The sequence below is a fragment of the Lichenostomus cassidix genome, chromosome 8 (assembly GCF_008360975.1).
Source record: "Lichenostomus cassidix isolate B80296 chromosome 8, HeHo_3.0, whole genome shotgun sequence".
Taxonomy (NCBI): domain Eukaryota; kingdom Metazoa; phylum Chordata; class Aves; order Passeriformes; family Meliphagidae; genus Lichenostomus; species Lichenostomus cassidix.
The window spans coordinates 17484164-17502538 of NC_139489.1; the positions used below are offsets into that span (position 1 = coordinate 17484164).

Sequence of the window (18375 nt, forward strand, 5' to 3'; positions counted from 1 at the left end):
TCACTGATCAAAAAGAAACGATGAATGGTAACTGAGGCATAGAAGAGAACAGCAGCTTATATTGCTTCTGCACAAGATCATAAAGTCACTGTTGGACAAAAGTGAAAGATTACCTTGCCCAAACAAAATAAATCACTAAGATTATTTAATTGCAATTTTACATCATTCCTGGAATAACAAACGCAGGTTGAATGGTGAGAAAATGTGGGCAGTTACACGAATTGGGCTGATTCTTTTTGGATCTCTAAAGACTTGCAAGGAATGGTTCTAGGAAGACTGACTGTATTTCCTAACAGGTTCTACTACAACTACCCTTAGTTAGGCTTTGACCGGTCATGTTTATAGAAACTAACCTGACACAGCTGCAGGCAACAATTTTTGAGATGAACCTATGCCTCATATAGTGGGAGGAATATGTTAAGAGGCAGGAGATATTTAGGCAACTAATGATGGAAAGTTTCCAGCATAAGAGCAGCCAAGAAGCTTCTGTAAATAACTCTCAGTATTGAACATAAGGCATTTCTGCTGAAGAGTCCTTGAGTCTGGATCTCACGCTTGACTTGACCATGTGCCAGAGCTTGCCGTGACTGGAGTTCCAGGGCACATCACAGCCCCATCTGTTCGCTTAGCCTTTTGCCTGGAGTAGGCTGGGATACAAGCAGCGTGCTGTTCAAACAGCGCATTCTGCAAGCACTCAGGATGGTGGGTTTGAGTAACACTCTTGGACATGGTCTTGGATTAGCTGAGAAATCCTATGGAATAGCTTTATTTTGATGAAGACTGAGTGCACTATTTATAGATCCTGGTGCTGAGATAGTTGGTGATTTTGGAAATGGCTACCTACTCCTTAACTGAAACACAGACCGTATCAACGCATTTTTTTTAAATTTAACATATACTTGATTCAGACACTCAGATCACAGGATGGTTACCTGCTTTAGAATCTCACAGTAGAGAGAGAATAAGGTGGTGTGTAAGGGTATTTTTTCGTTTGCTTTTGGAATTTTCCAAAATACAGTGCTGTGAACAGAGTGCATGCACACACGTGCACAAGAGCAGACACACGTGCACACACCTGTCCCTATGAACAGTGGGGTAATACAATCCTCCTCTTATCCTTCTCTCTACAACCTGTTTAAAAGCAAACTCTCCTCCAACCACTAAAATTTGTACCAGGACTAAACACTGGCAAAGTAAATTGCCAAATTACAGCATTCTGCACCACAGCAACCAGATTTTACAAGGGCTACACATCCAAATAAATGCCCTTGGGCAACCCATTCATCTAACAGCTGGAAAGGTGACACTTGACATTTGGAAACTTTCCTGTGAAGATTGCTGTAAGGCTTTCCCATTAGCTTCCTGGTGAGACTGTAAGGTTGAATAAGCTGCCTTGAAACCTGCAAAGGGTAACAGAAATGCTCTAATATCACAAGTCTACTTGATTTAAAATTCTAATTCTCAAGTCATGACTATTCAGATTTTTTCCAAAGTATTAAATACATTCCAGAGTGGGGAAAAAAAAAAAAAAGCTTTGAGGAGGAAGCAACATGATAAAGGAGGGTTTTATAAATGTTGCCTGTATTACTAGAGATTTATTAAGGAGACAAAAAGGAGGAGATACCCTCTTTCCCTTACCACAGTTACCCAAAATCACTGTGCACTGAGAAATTAAGCAAGCAGGTCAGGGATTAAAGATGTTTCACACTCAGCATTTTCAGAGGGTCTAAGAAGGCAGGACACAAACAGTGCTTTAGAACAAGTGAGAAAAAATATGCACAGATACTAACAACAAGCTTTCAGTTAAAATATTTTTAGGAAGTGAAATCAGACCCCAACAGCATGAAATTGCACAAACATGCAATCAGAGAGGCTTTGAGCAGATGGATGGGGGAGAAAGACATTGAGCTGTTACAGTCCCAACTTCAGTTGTTCAAATCTCTTTATGTGGGAGAATGAATCATGTATCATGTTTCTTAAAAGCTCCCTGTACTATGAACACACTTTTTGTCAGCTGGTTCTCCAGGCTGTGTCTCTGTTTCAGGAGGTTCCTTTGCAGCTCCTCTGGACTCTTTGCTCTTCTACTAGACAAATCTGGGCAGGGGTGCCCAGTCAGCAACATGCAAGGAGAACCAAAGGGAGACAGGTAGTCACCAGGTTTTTCAAGTCTGTATGTCCTACATTTCTCAGGTAAATTCTCCTTTGCATTATTTGCCTCTGTGCATTCAATGTTTATCTTTGGTCAAGCTTGTGTATCCAGTTTATCAGTCTCATCAGTGCAGATAACCTGAGCATTCTGCAAACTGTTAGTAAACGAAAAATGTCTTCCCCAGGTAACAACATTGGCAGTAGTTAATTTTTACTTTATGTATTATTGGAAGATTTTACTTTTTAATACTTGTGGAGCTCACTCCTTTTCCCCAGTTGCCCAATTAGGGTTTCTGCTCGCAGTGTCTGTTGTGCAGGAAGGATTACTACCCTTGAGTGGAATTCAGAGCTGGGGCCAAGAAAATATTGCTTGAATTTTAGCGTTAAGATAATGTAAGAAAGCTGAGTTCATCTACCCAAACTCAAATATGTGATCCAAGCTGAATGAACCTGTAATGTCCTAATCACCAGATAATCCAGGTATTAGTTTCTCAAAATTTATATAATTAATCAAAACCACAATGAAATGATATTTTTAAAAGTATCTAAAAGCAGATAAAAATGGGAAAGAGAAAAATACTTTTGAAAAAGTCACCTGTATGTATCTGTGCATATACCAGGAAGCTTGTTTTCCATCATTTACGGATTCCACTGTAGTGTTAGCAACACCACCAATGTCACCCCCTGCAAACACCCAGGGTTCACTTGTTTGCATCGTTTCTGGATCTACTTCAGGAAGACCCCATCTGTTAAACTTGATAGGTGCCATGGCCTCTATGACTGTAATTAAAGTAAATGACAAATATGTTACTAGAAGAAAGAAAAAACTGTTGCTAAAATCTGTCAAATATATGCTGATAACAATTAGAAAATTTAATGCTGAAAAAGACATCTCTCATTAAGTCAAAACCATCCTGACAATATTTAAACTCAGACCATCCTGGAAGAAAGGCTCACTTCAAAACTTTTTACACATATTAAGAATAAAACCATAAAACCACAATCAAAATTAAATGCTTGCATGAAGACAGTATATTTTGTATCTTTTTCACTACAATTTCTGAATTTTTTTCAGAGCATGCATTGAGATCTTAATATTTTCATGCTATTAGTAAACAGCACATATTGGCTTTTTGCATGTGAAATATTATTATTCTCCAAATAATGTAGACGTGAAAATAAAGAAATATTTTTCTACTGCATGGCATTATATAAATGTCATTAAATACATATAAATGCTCAGAAAAATATTCTATTAAATTTTTTTAAATTATTATATTCACAAGGCACTTCAAAGTAGCTTCATTAAGAAAATCATGCTTTCAATAAATATTTTTAGCACATTTTCATGGCATCTATCAAAATGGGGGGGGGCTATGTAGCTTTGTCTGCAGTAGCTGAAGATTCTGCAATAAAATGCAGCTTAAAGTTGCAATGTCGCTCAGGGACACACCACTGGCAGATGCAGATTGCCAAGGTCAATTAAACTGATGTAGTTGCAGTGTCATAAATTAAAAGAGAAATCTGCCAGTTTAAGAGGAAGATTTCTCCAATACAAAGGGCAAAGTCCTGGTATTGTCCCAGCGCATGCCTCAGTACAGAATCAGCTTCAAACACATCTTTCCTGCACATCACAGTGATGGGATTTTCATCCAAGGCTCTTTATTTCCTTTCACCTCCAATTCATGTATTGCAAGGGTATTTTAAAGTGGAGGCTGTGTACAATCAGGGGCAAAATAATTAAACAGAAAGCAAGGCACAGACATTGTCACCTACTTGTCCCACCTACGCTCTCTTCATCATCGTTGGCATTACAAACATATGCAGAGGACCCAAATTCAAAGGAAACGTTTGCATCTTGGTCAGAAGCCCAAGTCACAGAAGACAGTTTTAAGCTGAAAGACTGTAGCAGATTTCCTACCAGAAGCATTTAATCTATCTACAAGAGCTATTGGTTGCACAATCTCTCCCACCTGGCATTTAGATAGATGTGGCTTAAGAGGACAAAAATAATATTTGGGTAGCAACAAACCCAAAAACTTAAGAAATTACTTCTGGTAAAAACATCTGAATTACTGAAAGATAACATGAAATAAAACCTTCAGACTAAGACATTTTTTGTCTGGAAAATGTGGGGTTTGGTTTGTTTGGTTTCCCTGTTTGCGTGGGTTTTTTAAATGAAAGAGTAGGCTGATAGCAGTTTTACTAAAATCCTTAGGAATCAATACATTAACTTTCTCTTTGTGCCTCGGACTGTGTGTAGTTCAAGAAAGCTTTTGATCATCTTATATTTGTCATATATAGGATAACTTATTGCATGCAGTGGTACCATCTCAGCATGTGGTCTAGACAGCTCTCACAAGTTAAATATGTACAGGCTTGTAAAGACATGTTTGGAAAAAACCAGAGGAAAACTTGGTACTGCAGGATTTGGTAGTGGGGATTTAATAAATGACTTCTGCCTCTCTGAGACAGGACTGAACCACAGTAAAGGAGTCTGAGGAAAACATGCTGTCGAAAAGGTAGTTTTTCAAAAGAAATGATGTAAAACTGGAAGTTCTGACTACTTATTTCATCTTGTGGAAAAATAGGGCATTACCTCTGTTATCCTGGATCTATTACATTTCTCAAAATCTCTTTGAATTGCTTTGTTCTAAAATGGCTGTCTGGACATAATTATACCAAAAGCTTTTTGAGAGGGAAGAATGCCCAACATATCTTCACTTGAAATGTCTCTCCAGGCCTGGGGATTTGTCTGCCTGATCAGTATTTTTAAAATTGAGAAAGAACATTTCCCTGGTGGTGAGGTTGACATGATATCCAACTACCATTTCTTTCTGACTTTCTTATAATCTCCAAGATTCAGGTTATATTAAAAAAAAAAAAGGCCATGGTTTGAAACCATTTTATACAGGAGTTCCTAACATCCTCACAATTTGGATCTGATAGCTGCTGCAACTGGGAGGCTGAAGGGATCACCTTCTTAAAGAAGGGGAGAACTTTGGTCTTCAGAAAGGGGTGCCTTCTCTGCCCCTGCAAGGGTGAGAGAGAGCCAAACATGAGCTTGAACTATTGCTTCTCTTAAGCGGTGTGTGAACAATAAACAAACCAGATACTTAATGTTTGGTGCATGGCTTGGGACAGAGGTAAAGAGTATCTTTTAAAACCTTCACCCTCACAGTTTCAGTCTTCAAAGTTTAAAACACAGCTTTTCTCTTGAAAATTCAAACTACAATCCTGTGTTTGTGCTGCCTTCTCCTCCACAGCCTAGCGAGATATTATATATCATTTGAAAAGATCCTTCTGGATGAAAGACAACATACAATTTCATTATTCTACTGCTATCAAGTGATGCTAACACAAATAACACCAAACAAAAGGATAGTGCTGAATTTATTTTCCAAATTTGCTATATTCACAGAGCAAACAACCACAAATGGAAACACAGCAGCAAATTACAGCATTTGCAAAAACAATATTAAAATATAAGTGAATACAGAAAAAATATTTTAATTAACAAAACAAATCAAATGGAAAAGATTCCTCAAATAAAGCTTTAAAAGTGAGTCTGTGTGTGACTGCCATGACTAATTATGCATCCATGTAATATGTGTTCAATTTGGGCTTATTTAAATAGCAGAAATGCTCATTAGCTGCAGTATATCTGTGAAGCTTCAATAAACAGTTTAATGGTTTTTATGTTTAACCAATTTCATAAGTTCCTATAATTTTAGCTTTAGTAGCTCATTACTGTTATTTTTGATATCCATCTTACAGAATTCCTTTAAAGTGAATAGTAGCATTACTTCTGAAAAATACAAATATACTGTAACTTTCTTAATCTAAAATGTATAACTACAGCTGTCACATGCACTAAGAGATTAAGTGCTGTCACTGCCTAGTCTAAATGCCCAGCAAATACAGAAAGGTACAATCATGCTTCCCACATTTTCTACCCTGCTAGTGCACTGAACCAGGATTAAAAAGTGGCTTGACTGGATAAAGCTGGGTTCAGTTATGCTGGGAGAGGGTCTTGCCAGAAGCTACTACTGACTTTGGTTTCTGTCTGTCACCAGCAACCCAAAGTGTCTGATGTCTATCAACTCAAAGAGCAGCATTTCTGCCCTAAGTAAACAGGGCTTTAGAAATCATCATGAAGCCACTTTTGGATATTGGAAATGGGTAATCATTTCAGAGTGTGGAACTGCTGCACCCAAATTCATTCAGTAAACTCATTTGTGGAGAAAAATCCTATTCCAAGTGACTTAGCAGGAAAACTACCTATTTCAATAGGAATCTTTTGAATGTATATAAATTTCAGTTTTACATAACAGGCTTTTTCACCAGTCTGGAGATTTGAGTTGGTGCAAGGCAGATGCTGACCTAGCATGGACATGCCAGGGCATTCCCAGCTGGGGTATCAGCCTCTCTTCCTCCCCTTTACTCTTTCATTAGGTAGTCAAGGCTTCAGTACTTTGAGGCTGTAGTTACTCAGTTGTCTGAGCAGGCTGTATGAAGAAATTCACCACTCCTTCCAAGTTCTGTAACTACTGCTTTCTGTGTTACTTGAAGTTTTATATTTGTTCAAAGGAAAACAAAAATTGTTTTCATTTATGAGGTCAGAGCTCTGCAGACTTTTTTCCTTTGTTCCCTAGCAGATGCTTCTCAAACTGTAGAAATAAAAATTAACTATGAGTGGGTTAAAGAATAAAATTGTAAACGATTTGGGAAAAGTTATCTTTACTGTATGTTGAACTATTCTAGGGGAGCAGTAAGCCTGGGCTTTGCTGCTGCAGTTTGCAAGAAAGATGGCAGTTGTTCTAAAAGTAAAAGCAAAGTATCTGAAAGTTGTGACTGATTCCTGGCAGTATGAAATAAAGTTTTGCCCTTCAGTCATGATGCAATAGCTACTACCAAAATTTTCATAAAACATATTTTGGTTCACAAATAACTTACTATTTCTGGGGGTATTTTTACAAAGGCGGTACTTGGAGTTTGCTTAGATATTTTTGCATTTCTCTTTTTTTCCTCTCCATGAAAACAAAACAGACATTATCATGCTAAGATTTAGTGTTCTGGTTACATGGGAATTCTTCCTCTTTACTGCTGTATGCTAAACAGATTGTCAAACTAAACTTAGGTTGCCAGTCCCCTATCCTGGCTTAGTCCCTTGTTCTGCACTGAATTTGGTAGTGCATTTTGAGCACTATTTTCCATAATTTCTTCATGGTTTTCCTTGGACATTCATGAAAACAAACCAGAACAAGGGCATTTGTTCCAAAATTTTGCAGTCCAAAAGTATTGCTCCTTTCGGTCATGAGAAGGAAATAGATTAGAAAAGGGTTATTTAAAGTTAAATCTTTAAAATCAGCTGGATTGGTGTTAAGTAGGATGTAGAGGTTAAACACAGCGTGAGGGAGAACACAGAACTGCAATTTTGTATGTTGAGTAGTTGCAATTTGGAATGTTGACAGAACGTATTTCAGTAATTCACTAATACATTGTAGGTCTCAAAAATAATAAGCAAAAAAGCAGAAACTGGAGGAAAAGTTCAAAATTCCTCTCACAGCTCTTTGTTTGGAGGAAAAGTACAAAAATCGTCTTGCAACTCTTTGTTTTTGTGGGTCAGTTACAATGGCTTGAAGGCTCTAGTAAGCTTTGCCATTAAAATAAAGCAGCTTGTACTTCCAAAAAAAATTTTTTTCAAGAAGAAGCAAAACATTTTTCTCTACTCCATCTGTAGTATCTGAATTTGGACAATTTGTTGGGCTGGTTTTTTTTACTGGTTTTTGTGAAATGGTAACTTTCTTAAAACAGTCTAGAAAACAACTCTCCTGTTTTGTCCATAAGCATCTTCAAGAGCCTAAAATGAACAAAGGAGTCCATTTTTTTTAAGTAAGACATGCATTTATGTGATTCCTGACAGGAGGATGAATACCTACTAGAACTGTTGTTTAAAAACACAATTGGCATTTTATTTTAATGAAACAAAAAAGACTGCATACCCATTGTGAACATTGTGAAGCATGGAATCTTGGTTGCAAATTTAATAGCTACCATGCAAGAATAGGAAACATCTTGTCGAGGATAATAGACTAGAGAAAACCTTCTAACCTATGAGCTATTTCTGCTCAGTCACCCACACACTTATGGCTTCTTATAAAACTTTCAAACATGAGCATCAAGGCTGTCCTGAACACTTTGTTGAACTGGGGCTAAGTCTAATTTTAATTGCTCTGATTTTGACAGTATTTTCTTTATTCTTAAATCAGTAGAACCAACATTTATAGGACATAACCTGCTATTTTAGCCTTACCAATACTGCATTTGCAGTTCCCTGAGGTGTCTTATGAATTAGGTCAATTGATAGAGCTCTTTGTATGAGCAGCAATTAAAATGTTTATTCAACCTGCACCTGAGTCACCCAGTAACAGAATAATTGAGACTAGAAGGGCCCTCTGGAGCTTACCTAGTCCATTCCCTTCAAAGTTAGATCAAGTTCCAAGTCTAATCAGTTTGCTCATGGCATTGTCCAGTTTTAAGTACCTTCAGTATTTTCATCTCCATTTTTTGATGGGGAACACCTGAATATTTTCATCTCTTGAATACAGAAGTGTGCTTCATTTAGAAAAACCAATCAACCACACAAATAAAAAACCACAACAAAACACTAAGAAGATAAAATGTTTTGGTGGGTTTTTTTTTTTCCTTTTTCATTTATTTTTATTATGTACACTGAGGTAGTCTGGAGTTTTGGTTGTAATCCAGCCCAATGGTGAAAAGCAAATTAGACTTTCATTAAGACAGCTTAAAAAACAAAACAAAAAAAGACTTAAAAGCAACTGAAATGGTATGCTCAACATAAGCACTTTATGCACTCAAGTCCTAGTTTCTTTTTACTTTCACAAAATCCAAAACAAATAACTTGCAGTTTTCCTTTTAATTTGATTGCTATTCTGACAGCAGTTTCACCCAAAATACAGCATGAAACTGAGGGGTTTTGCTCACCCCCAAAGTAAATGACTCTCTTCTTTCATGATCAGCTCACTGCATGACTTTGTTCCCCTCCCATTTTATGTTCCTATTTAAAAACCTCTCAGTAATTAATTTAGACAGTGAATGTGCCCTAGGAAATACAAGACTGGCACAGTATTATGGCTAAGCAACACAGTACGTTCAACCTTTTAAGTGAGGTAATTTTTAATGTGGGAGAAAACAGAATCATTCCTGTATCATAGGACCTACTAATCACAACAAAATGTACTGATTGCATAGGCCAATACTGATTTACCAGGAGGTTCTAGAAAGCCTTCCAAAAAACCTAAACACAGGATTTTAAAAATAACACCAGCAGAATTTTCCTAAATTCTCAATCAATCAATTCCATCATCAAAGTAGCTAATGAATCTCTAAAAAAATCTTAAAACTCCTTCTCCTTGCTTCCTGGAGATTAGACTGAGCCCTGAAATATGATCCACACAAATGCCAGTCTTTACACAGCAATACAGCTCCAGTAGGAATGGGAGTGTGTTCTCTCAAAGAGACATACAGACTGCACCTCTTGTGCCCTGGAGAGCAGGAGGCAGTGGCAGAGCAGGAGGCAGCTCTGAATAATCAGCACTGTTCCTAGCTGGGTACAGTTGCTGTCTAGAAACAGCCCAGGATGCAAGAAGCTATCTCAAAGCAATAGTCACGCACACAGGATGAGACTGCTCCTGGAATTCACTTCACATGTTCCTCAAAATACCAGGCCAATCCTTCTTTTTACTGTAGGAGAGGGTTTAGACTCTTCTCATGGCTGCATGATGGTTTACTGTTCTACACAAATGGATGTTGAACACAGAGTGCTGAGTACAACATTCAGGTTTAGAGCCTGCTTAGATTACTTCAGATTTACCATTTTTCTTGATTGCAAAGATTCTCAAAGCACATTATGCTAAGAAATTTTGAATACCGAATTTTCTGGTCACGTGCAATCTGAGGCACTTGCCAAGTCCTCTGTCACAGCATTTATACACAAAGGAGCATGACAGCACGTCATGGGTTAATTGGCTGGCATGACCATGCCCTGCAGAAGCAGGCACATTGATCACTAAGGCTTTCAGAACCTGCTAACCTAGACGACTGTCTCCAAGCTGAAGACCTATTTAATCAGTTTTTCTGCTGAGTCAGTGTTTTTGACTTTTGAGGCACATTTGATGTATGTGTCCGAACTCTTTAAGTCTAACCCAGTGTCAGAAAAGAACAGTCTGAGTGCTGCTCAGTTCCCACGTTCTTAGCTGTATTCATGTTCATCCCTCTGCTAAATGCAGACAATTTGTCCAATCTCTGAAATGCCATCAATGTGCCAATTTCTGTATCTTTTATACAGAATTAATTGCTGATTTTTAAGACTAAACCTTGTAAAGTGTAACTAAGAAATACAGTGTATGAAAGAAGTCACAGTTCTCTTGTATTCGCACAAGAAATAAGTAATACCCAGACCAGCTGAACCAGAATAATGAATGTTTTGAATCCTGTTTAATTTGATAGGTTAAAAAAAGAGAGATTTCAGAGATCAGTTCAGCTTAAAGATGTAATATAATGAGTTTCTCCAGAGTTAATTAATGAGACCAGAAGAAATTCCCAAGAGCATCTTTGAGATCCCGCTTGCACTGAGAAGAAAGATATATACTGAGGAACTGTGCTTCTATGCTGAGTTCCAGCTTTATACAGCAATATGCAGAAAACTGCCTAGTTACCAGACCCTCAAGTTTTTTTTTCTAAAAGGTGTACCTGAAGGACAAATTTCTGTAAGAGGACCCATAGTCACAAGTGTGTAACCTCCAGAAGACCCATTTCACAAAACTGTCAAAGGACAGTACGTGGCTGAGGCTAAAATATCAATCAGTATTTGCATTAGTCAGGGTTACCTTTATTGTCACTTAAAACGGAGCCAAAGGCACTGATCACCACATCGGCTTTCAGACGAACAACCTGATCCTCATCTTCTTTCCAGTTTCCATCACTGTCTTGTTCAGTTCGAACAAATTCCATAGCAACAATTTGTCCACCTTTAAGAACAACTTTCCGAGGAGACAGGAAAGGCAGAAATTCACATTTCTCCTCCTTTGCAAGTTCCATCTGTAGAGTAGAAGCAATACAATATATAACTTTAACTATGCTGTGTTTTCATGGAAAAAAACCCCAAACAAACCAACCAGAAAATCTTTTTTGACTCAAGATGTTACCATATATATACTATTTCTTCTGTAGTAGAAATCAGCTGTGTCCAGTATGCAGATGGTCAACTATCAGTTTCAGTGCCTCCAATGCTATTAAATCAAGCAGTGGCAGTAGGTAAATTTTCAAGGCAAGTATTTCTCCGTATATTTTCTTATTGTTCCATTATTTTGAATATGTTTAACTCCTTTGAGTCCACAAGAGCTCCCTTATGTAACTATCTGTGTCTTTTAAGAAGTGGCCAGTATTAATTTAGTCCATGCCCTGACTTGTGTTTACCATGGTTTTAAGAGTTTATTGAATGCTGACTACCATGTACAAGCAACAGTTTTCTGAGTGACAGTCCTGACTTAGGATCTTCTGAATCTCTGCCATGGTAAAACTGCTTAAGACAATTGCTCTCAGAATTTGATTGTCTCCATTTACTGAACAACTTCTTTGAATATGTAATATCACACCTGATATGATTCTAGCATGGCCATTACTAAATGAAGCTACTTTTATTTTACTGTTTTCAAGGCCCACTGCATGATTGAATGAGTGCAAACATTGACAACTTTTAGAAATTTACCCAGGCTTCTATCAAAGATTTTGGTTCAGAGTGGCAACTGATTATAGTAAGAATCTGAATAGCGCATGAGTCTGTGCAATGGCTTCAGTAATCCCATCGTGTCTAGAACTCCTGACTGAAGTGCAACAGAAGTAAATCATGCATCAAGAAACCCTCTACTACTTTCTATGCAGTTCCGTTCCCCTTCTGGAAGATCTAAGGTGCCCACCTTCTTGAAACAGACAGCCAAACTACCATAAATCTCATTATAAATATACATTAGATGATTGGCTATCCTGGAGTATATAAAAGTGTAATGTACCGAATAAATGAAAATAGAAAAAGACCATCAAAATAAGAAAATGTAACCTGAAAAAACCCTCCTCCAGTACATTTAAATTGAGGAAGTAGAATCAGTTTCAAAAAGTGCAGATCACCTAATAAATGTTGAGTGCAAAGCCAAACTAAAAATCAATTTGAATGCTGAAATGCGTGATGAATAACATTGCTTTGCTGTCATTGGCAGTGATTCAAAGCCAAAATCACTGTAAGTAATGTTCTTACCAGAAAGAAAGGAAAGGAAAAGAAGAAAGCCTCTTATAGGCTCACAAGGCAATGTCAGAATCACTGAGATTCCTTAAACAACAGCTAGAAGGTATCATTCTAGGATCTAACCATGACCTGAAGAGCCACTTACAATACTCTAATGGTTGCTTGATTCCAAGATTAGAAATTTTAGTTCATTCTCTAATTTACAAGAAATTCTATCCCCTGCTTGCAAATACATTTCTCTGACTTTATATGAAAGAGATACAACATGGGAAAATTATTTAAATAGACAGTATACAAAATGAGCCTCAGAACTTTAATAAACATTCATACATTTTAAGAGCATTTTCATATACAAAGCCTTTAGTGGCTGTCTGTCAAGTACCCATAGCACATTTTCAGGCCACATAGAAATAACCAAGATGCCTTCTGAGAAATGCTGCTATTTGATTTTACCTCTTCTGGGACAGCCCTGATATGAGTGAATCCCTTCCTGAAGACCACAAAGACGCGACGAGCTCCGCAGCGCAAAGCAGATGTTGCACAGTCAAAAGCAGTGTCTCCTGCCCCGAGTACAATCACAGTTCCATGTATTGATGGCAGAGGAGAGTGACAGGCACACATCCCTGAAAGATAAAAGGAAAACCCCATTTTCAAGTAGAGAAACCATTTGTGCATGACAGCTCAAAAGGTGCTTGTACTCAAAGCAGTGTAAAATTGCATCTTACAGTTTCCAAGCATGGAGTGTCACTATCAAATTATTCTGCTCCACTGAAAGACAGTTTTATTCCCCCTTTTAAGATATGCTCATATACATAATTTCATAGTCAGTACTCTAAGCAGCTGCATCTTTCTATTGAAAAAGAATTCAAATGACAACATGTTTGTAGGATTTTGGGTTCTGTCAGGTTTAAACTAGAATTGTGAGATCCTTTTATTCAAAAAGTAAGTTTCTCTGTCATAAGACTCATTATCCTCCCAGTTTAAAAAAAAAAAAAAAAGGAAAAAAAAAGATGACCAGTAGTTGATAGCTTTGTGTAATAATGTACCCACATCAGTCCCCTCAGTCAGTTTTCTACAAAGAACTGGCATTGTTCTGGCAGTTCGCAGAGGCTATTCAGCAGCTGAACATGAAGAGAAAGAATATTGATACAGTAATTCCTAGTTACTCCTTTGGGAAAAAACATTTAATCTACAGTAGCTTTCTAAAAATGATTTGTAAAAAGTTACATGGAGAAAATAACACCATTATCTGTTTATCATCTATAGGTTGTATTGGATGATTTACTTAAGTAAAACTGTGTCTGTTCCTCAGATGAGACTGGACTTTATCACATGTTTAAGTTAAGTTCGTTTAAGTACAACTAACTGTTGATTAGGCAAATGGCTGTAACATGAAAAATAATGACATAAATAATACGAAGCTATATACTCAATGAGCCTGGGACAGTTCCAGTCAGGAGACACCAAGCCAGCCATTTAACTATTGTACTTTAATTCAAGTATCCTACATGCAATTGTGGAACAAAAATATTTTAATTTAGACATATAAGCTGAATAGGAAACAAACATCCTAATCCACCTATTCTCTATCCATTTGTAAAATGCTTAATGTGTAACAAATTATATAAGTTTCCCCCCATGTATGTGGTATCACATTTATTATTTATTTAATAGGATTCTTAGTCTATAATTCTCTCTAAACTTTTCTCATTTGTTTTTAATGAACTTAATACTTTGTGAAAATTGAGCAGTAGAAAAAGCCCAAGTGAAGCAGGGGACTGGCAGCTCAGAGTGCCACTAGAGTCCGAGTCTAGAAGGGCTCAGTCACAGCAGCCCACTCAGCTCTTGCTAACACATTCCCAAGGTAAATTCACAGCCATGGACTTGCAAGGGGAACCCCTTTTGGAGGAAAGTATATTAACAAGTGGCACTCAGAATTAATAAGCAGGCAGAATGTGCATTTTACCATGAATAAGTCTATTATGTCTATTATTTAGATAACTGTCACAGTGAAAAAAGGAGGATAGAATAGGATGTAGTACGTGTATATTTTATTTTAAAATTCCATGCCTTAGACAGCAAGAGGTGGCTACAAGACACTAGGAAATTAAGTAAAAGAGACCATGTTAATTAACAGACAACACCAAAGAGCTATCTATTACTGTCAATCAGAAAAGGTTAGTTCTTCCAAGTTCATCCTTTTTCTCATTGTAGACTTAATATTAAAAGACCCCATCACATATGCTAGCAAATCAAGATTTCTACTTTGCAATATTTTAAAAGATGTGGATCACAGTATAAAGATCCTCATGCAGGCAGGTGACTTACAGTACACAAGTACTACATATCTTCACAGAATTCTACAAAGTACTTTTAGCCAAATTGTTTCAAGAGACTATTGTTTTGCAGAATTTACTTTTCCGTTATTAATCTACAAATGTATTGCACTGCATATTCTCAATCTGTTTTTTTTTTAAATATCTCTGTTAAAAAAAAGGCAAAAGCTAACCCTTTTCTCCCAATCATTTAAGATTACTTTGAGCTTAAGAAAACAGACAGAAATAAGCATTTGATGAAAACAGCAGAGAGATGGGACAGATGGGATGCAGAATTTCACTTCTGAAATACTCTGCATAAAATGGGGTAATAAACTCGACTTTTATAGGCAGAATAATCTGCCACGTAATACGTATTCCTCAACAGTGTTTAAGAAAAGTCTACTAAAGAAGTGGGCAATCCTACATGATGCTAAAAGAAATTTCTGAATGCTCAGATGAAAATCAGTTTGTAAACAAAAAAAAGTTTTTATTAAATCATATGTAAAATACCACATTCTGTTCTAAGTAAAAAGAAAAACTGTACATAAATTTATTTTTTAACTGGCGGATCAAGACCATGAAGAAACGTGGCATAGAGATCATATATCTGGAGCTTATGAGTTCATATTCAGGAACACTGGAAGCAGCTACACTCCTTGGGGAGCAAATGCAGCCATCTCTGTACTCAAAGAAAGATGTAAAAGCATAAACCAAGCCAATTTGGTGCCTATGAACTGAGCATTTTCTTACTAACTCCTGTCATACTCCCGCTGTCCTGAGTCTTAGACCGTAAGTTCATTGGGTAAGGAATTAATGCTAGTTTAAATGTGTCTGTAAAACCTGCAGCACTTGACTTACAGTCAAGTAAAAAATTTATCAACAGTCTACAAATCAGCTGCTTACATAGGCCAGAAACACCCTTCTTTAATATCAGATTATTTCAAGACCGTCTTATATATGCTGTTTTTATCAAGACACTTTATTACAAATGAGAAGCGTATGTCATCTTTTGACTGTAATTTGCCATGGGTTTAGATTTGTATATATGATTACTTAGTTTATAATCTCTGCGACCAACTTTCCTGACCGTGCTCCTGAGGTTGCCACTCACCAAGAGAAAACCCTGTCCCAGACATGTTCACTGGAAGGTACTTTGTAACTGGATGTGCTTTTGTGTAGCCAGACAGTTGAATATATTAATAACTGCTGATGACTTAGTGAATGTGATTACAACAAGAACATAGTATCACACACCTGGTTTACTTGCCATTGCTACCAAGGGTAAGAAGTCTTTAGATGTGTAGAATCCTTGATTCATTCTCAGTCCTTGGAATATACTGTCTCTGTTTGGTTCTGGCAAACCTAAAACAGATATTTTATGGCACATCAGAATTACACAGGAAATTTTAATGACCAATATATATTTTGAATTACACACACATTCTCAAAAACATCATCAATACAAGCACTTTTACAAACCCTAAGATGTTTCCAAAAGAATATCACAAGTGACTGTGGTTTCACATTTGTATTCTGCAGTTTATATAACTGGTGATTGTTTAATAATACAGGCACTTCAAAATCAGGTTGCTCGATAATGTCTGTACTCGTATAACTCATAACAAAACAAATGCAGGGGAAAGGATTAGAGAGAACAGGGTGCAAAAGCAGACAATATAAATGAGGCTGTAATGAACAGCTTAACTGGTAGGAGGAGGAGGACAAATGGCAGTGCTGTATTTGTATGCCATCATTTTTTGCCATTCTTGATTATTTTCTCCAAAGTTCGAAGTCCTGATTGGCTGACATTTATTCCTAGTTATTAAAAGCACACATTTAGACAGAATCCGTATCCGTAGGATACAGACGAGGATTTACTTCACAACTATTAATAGCAACAAATACCTTTCAGTTAAAAGAAAGCAGTAAAAAGCATCTTCCAGTTACCAAAGAACATCACCTCATTGCCGTGTGAACGGTTGGACAGCACAGAAAGCCAGCCCAGCTGACACACCAGTTAAACCCTTTTATTCATGCAAATGCAATGATCTATCAGGGTATTTTCAACAGTATCAACTTTCATATTTACATCTAAACCCCCATAATATTATCAAAAGTATGCTAATTAATAATTACATACTGAAATGGAGTAAATGTCAACAATTTTTCTAAGAAAACACTGAGGAATCCTTAGAGCAAGCAGGAAGAACTGGAGCATGCAAAGCAATCTAGTGCTCTTCCAAGTAGGGAAGGTTTGGAGTCTTTTTATATTAATTAAGCAGCAAAAATCTGTCTCATTACAATGTAAGACCAGAACTAAGTAATGAGAAAACTTTGTACTTTCTCATGAGTTACGTATATGAAGTTTTTTAAACCTCTAGAACTCTCAATGAAGTTACTATAATACTAGAAAAAAAATTTTTAGATTTCATAGTTTCAGTGAAGCAAAACAAAATATATTCTCAGTGAATTAAAAAATCTTACAAGCCAAAAAGCAAATTAAAAAATCCTGAAATTTGTTCTCTCTTTATGAAGAAAAATCATGATTCAGTTGCTGAACACCACACTTTCAAACCAACACTGATCTATAGTTGGATATTGAGAAAAATAATATCCACGTCCTGAACTAGCACGTCCTGAACTTCAAGACCTCTGAATGCTATACTTTCTGGGTAGACTGGAATTTCAGCTAATGAATAATGAATAATGGATATCTTAAGAGGCTGCCAGAAATACTTAGTACTATTGAAAGTACAGTATGTAAAATGCATTAAAGAAACTATTTTTAAAAGGGCATAGATTTTCCTCTATGTATATATTGCAAAATCATCTATGGCAAGAACAGTACCTCAGAGAAAGCTCTCAGTGACTGCCTGCAGGCAGAGGACAGAGTAATGTAACCACTTCTATTGAGATATCCATAAACCAACTCAGGGGCCTCAGCTTACTCTTGGGAGAAACACTCTTGTCATTAGTGAGATGTGCAGCTGTCATTAAAGGTAATTTCCTTTCTACCGAATATGTATCTCCATTCAAACACAAGGAGAAACCCTCCTAAATATTTTTTCCCACTTGCTTTTGTTGCTTTTAAAATTTCCTAATGAAAACTATTTTGTCTCTAACAGCATCAGTAATTTAGCTCCCATAGGCTGAATAAAGAGTATAATAAAGGAAATGTTGCAATGTTCATGGCCCAGGTTCATCACTAGTTCTGTATCACTGGAATCAAAGGAGTTGGGTTAAGAATGCATTGGATTCAATAATGTTTAGCCTGGCTGATATGACCAAACAACTGCCAAAGAGGTAGTCAATATACATGGCATTGTCTGCTATTTATTTTACTATTTTCATTTTGCTGAAAACTCTCTGAAAAACAGTTTTGTGATATTTACATTTGAAGGAAATGCAATGGATTTATTCTTTTACACTTATGAACACTTAGCACATATTTAAGCTCTTTCTTAAGCACCCACTGAAGTTGTACTGGATTCTGATTAATGCCCTTTTGCTATTTAGTATTTGCCATTTAATGACTGCATTTACTTTTGCTAAAAGAGAGAAATTGAGTACTTCTTAAAGCCACTA

The 18375-nt window shown here is 36.7% G+C and overlaps 1 protein-coding gene across 3 annotated transcripts in view; it reads right to left on the bottom strand.

Annotated features, from left to right (window-relative positions):
• Positions 1–18375, bottom strand: part of DPYD (dihydropyrimidine dehydrogenase) — a 336246-nt gene that overhangs the window by 164853 nt on the left and 153018 nt on the right. For all 3 annotated transcript variants that reach the window (XM_085068147.1, XM_085068146.1, XM_085068148.1), the window contains 4 exons: positions 16045–16152; positions 12926–13095; positions 11061–11271; positions 2744–2928 (listed from right to left, as the gene is read on the bottom strand). In XM_085068147.1, coding sequence (XP_084924273.1) covers positions 2744–2928; positions 11061–11271; positions 12926–13095; positions 16045–16152 — 674 coding nt within the window. The remainder of the gene's footprint in view (positions 1–2743; positions 2929–11060; positions 11272–12925; positions 13096–16044; positions 16153–18375) is intronic.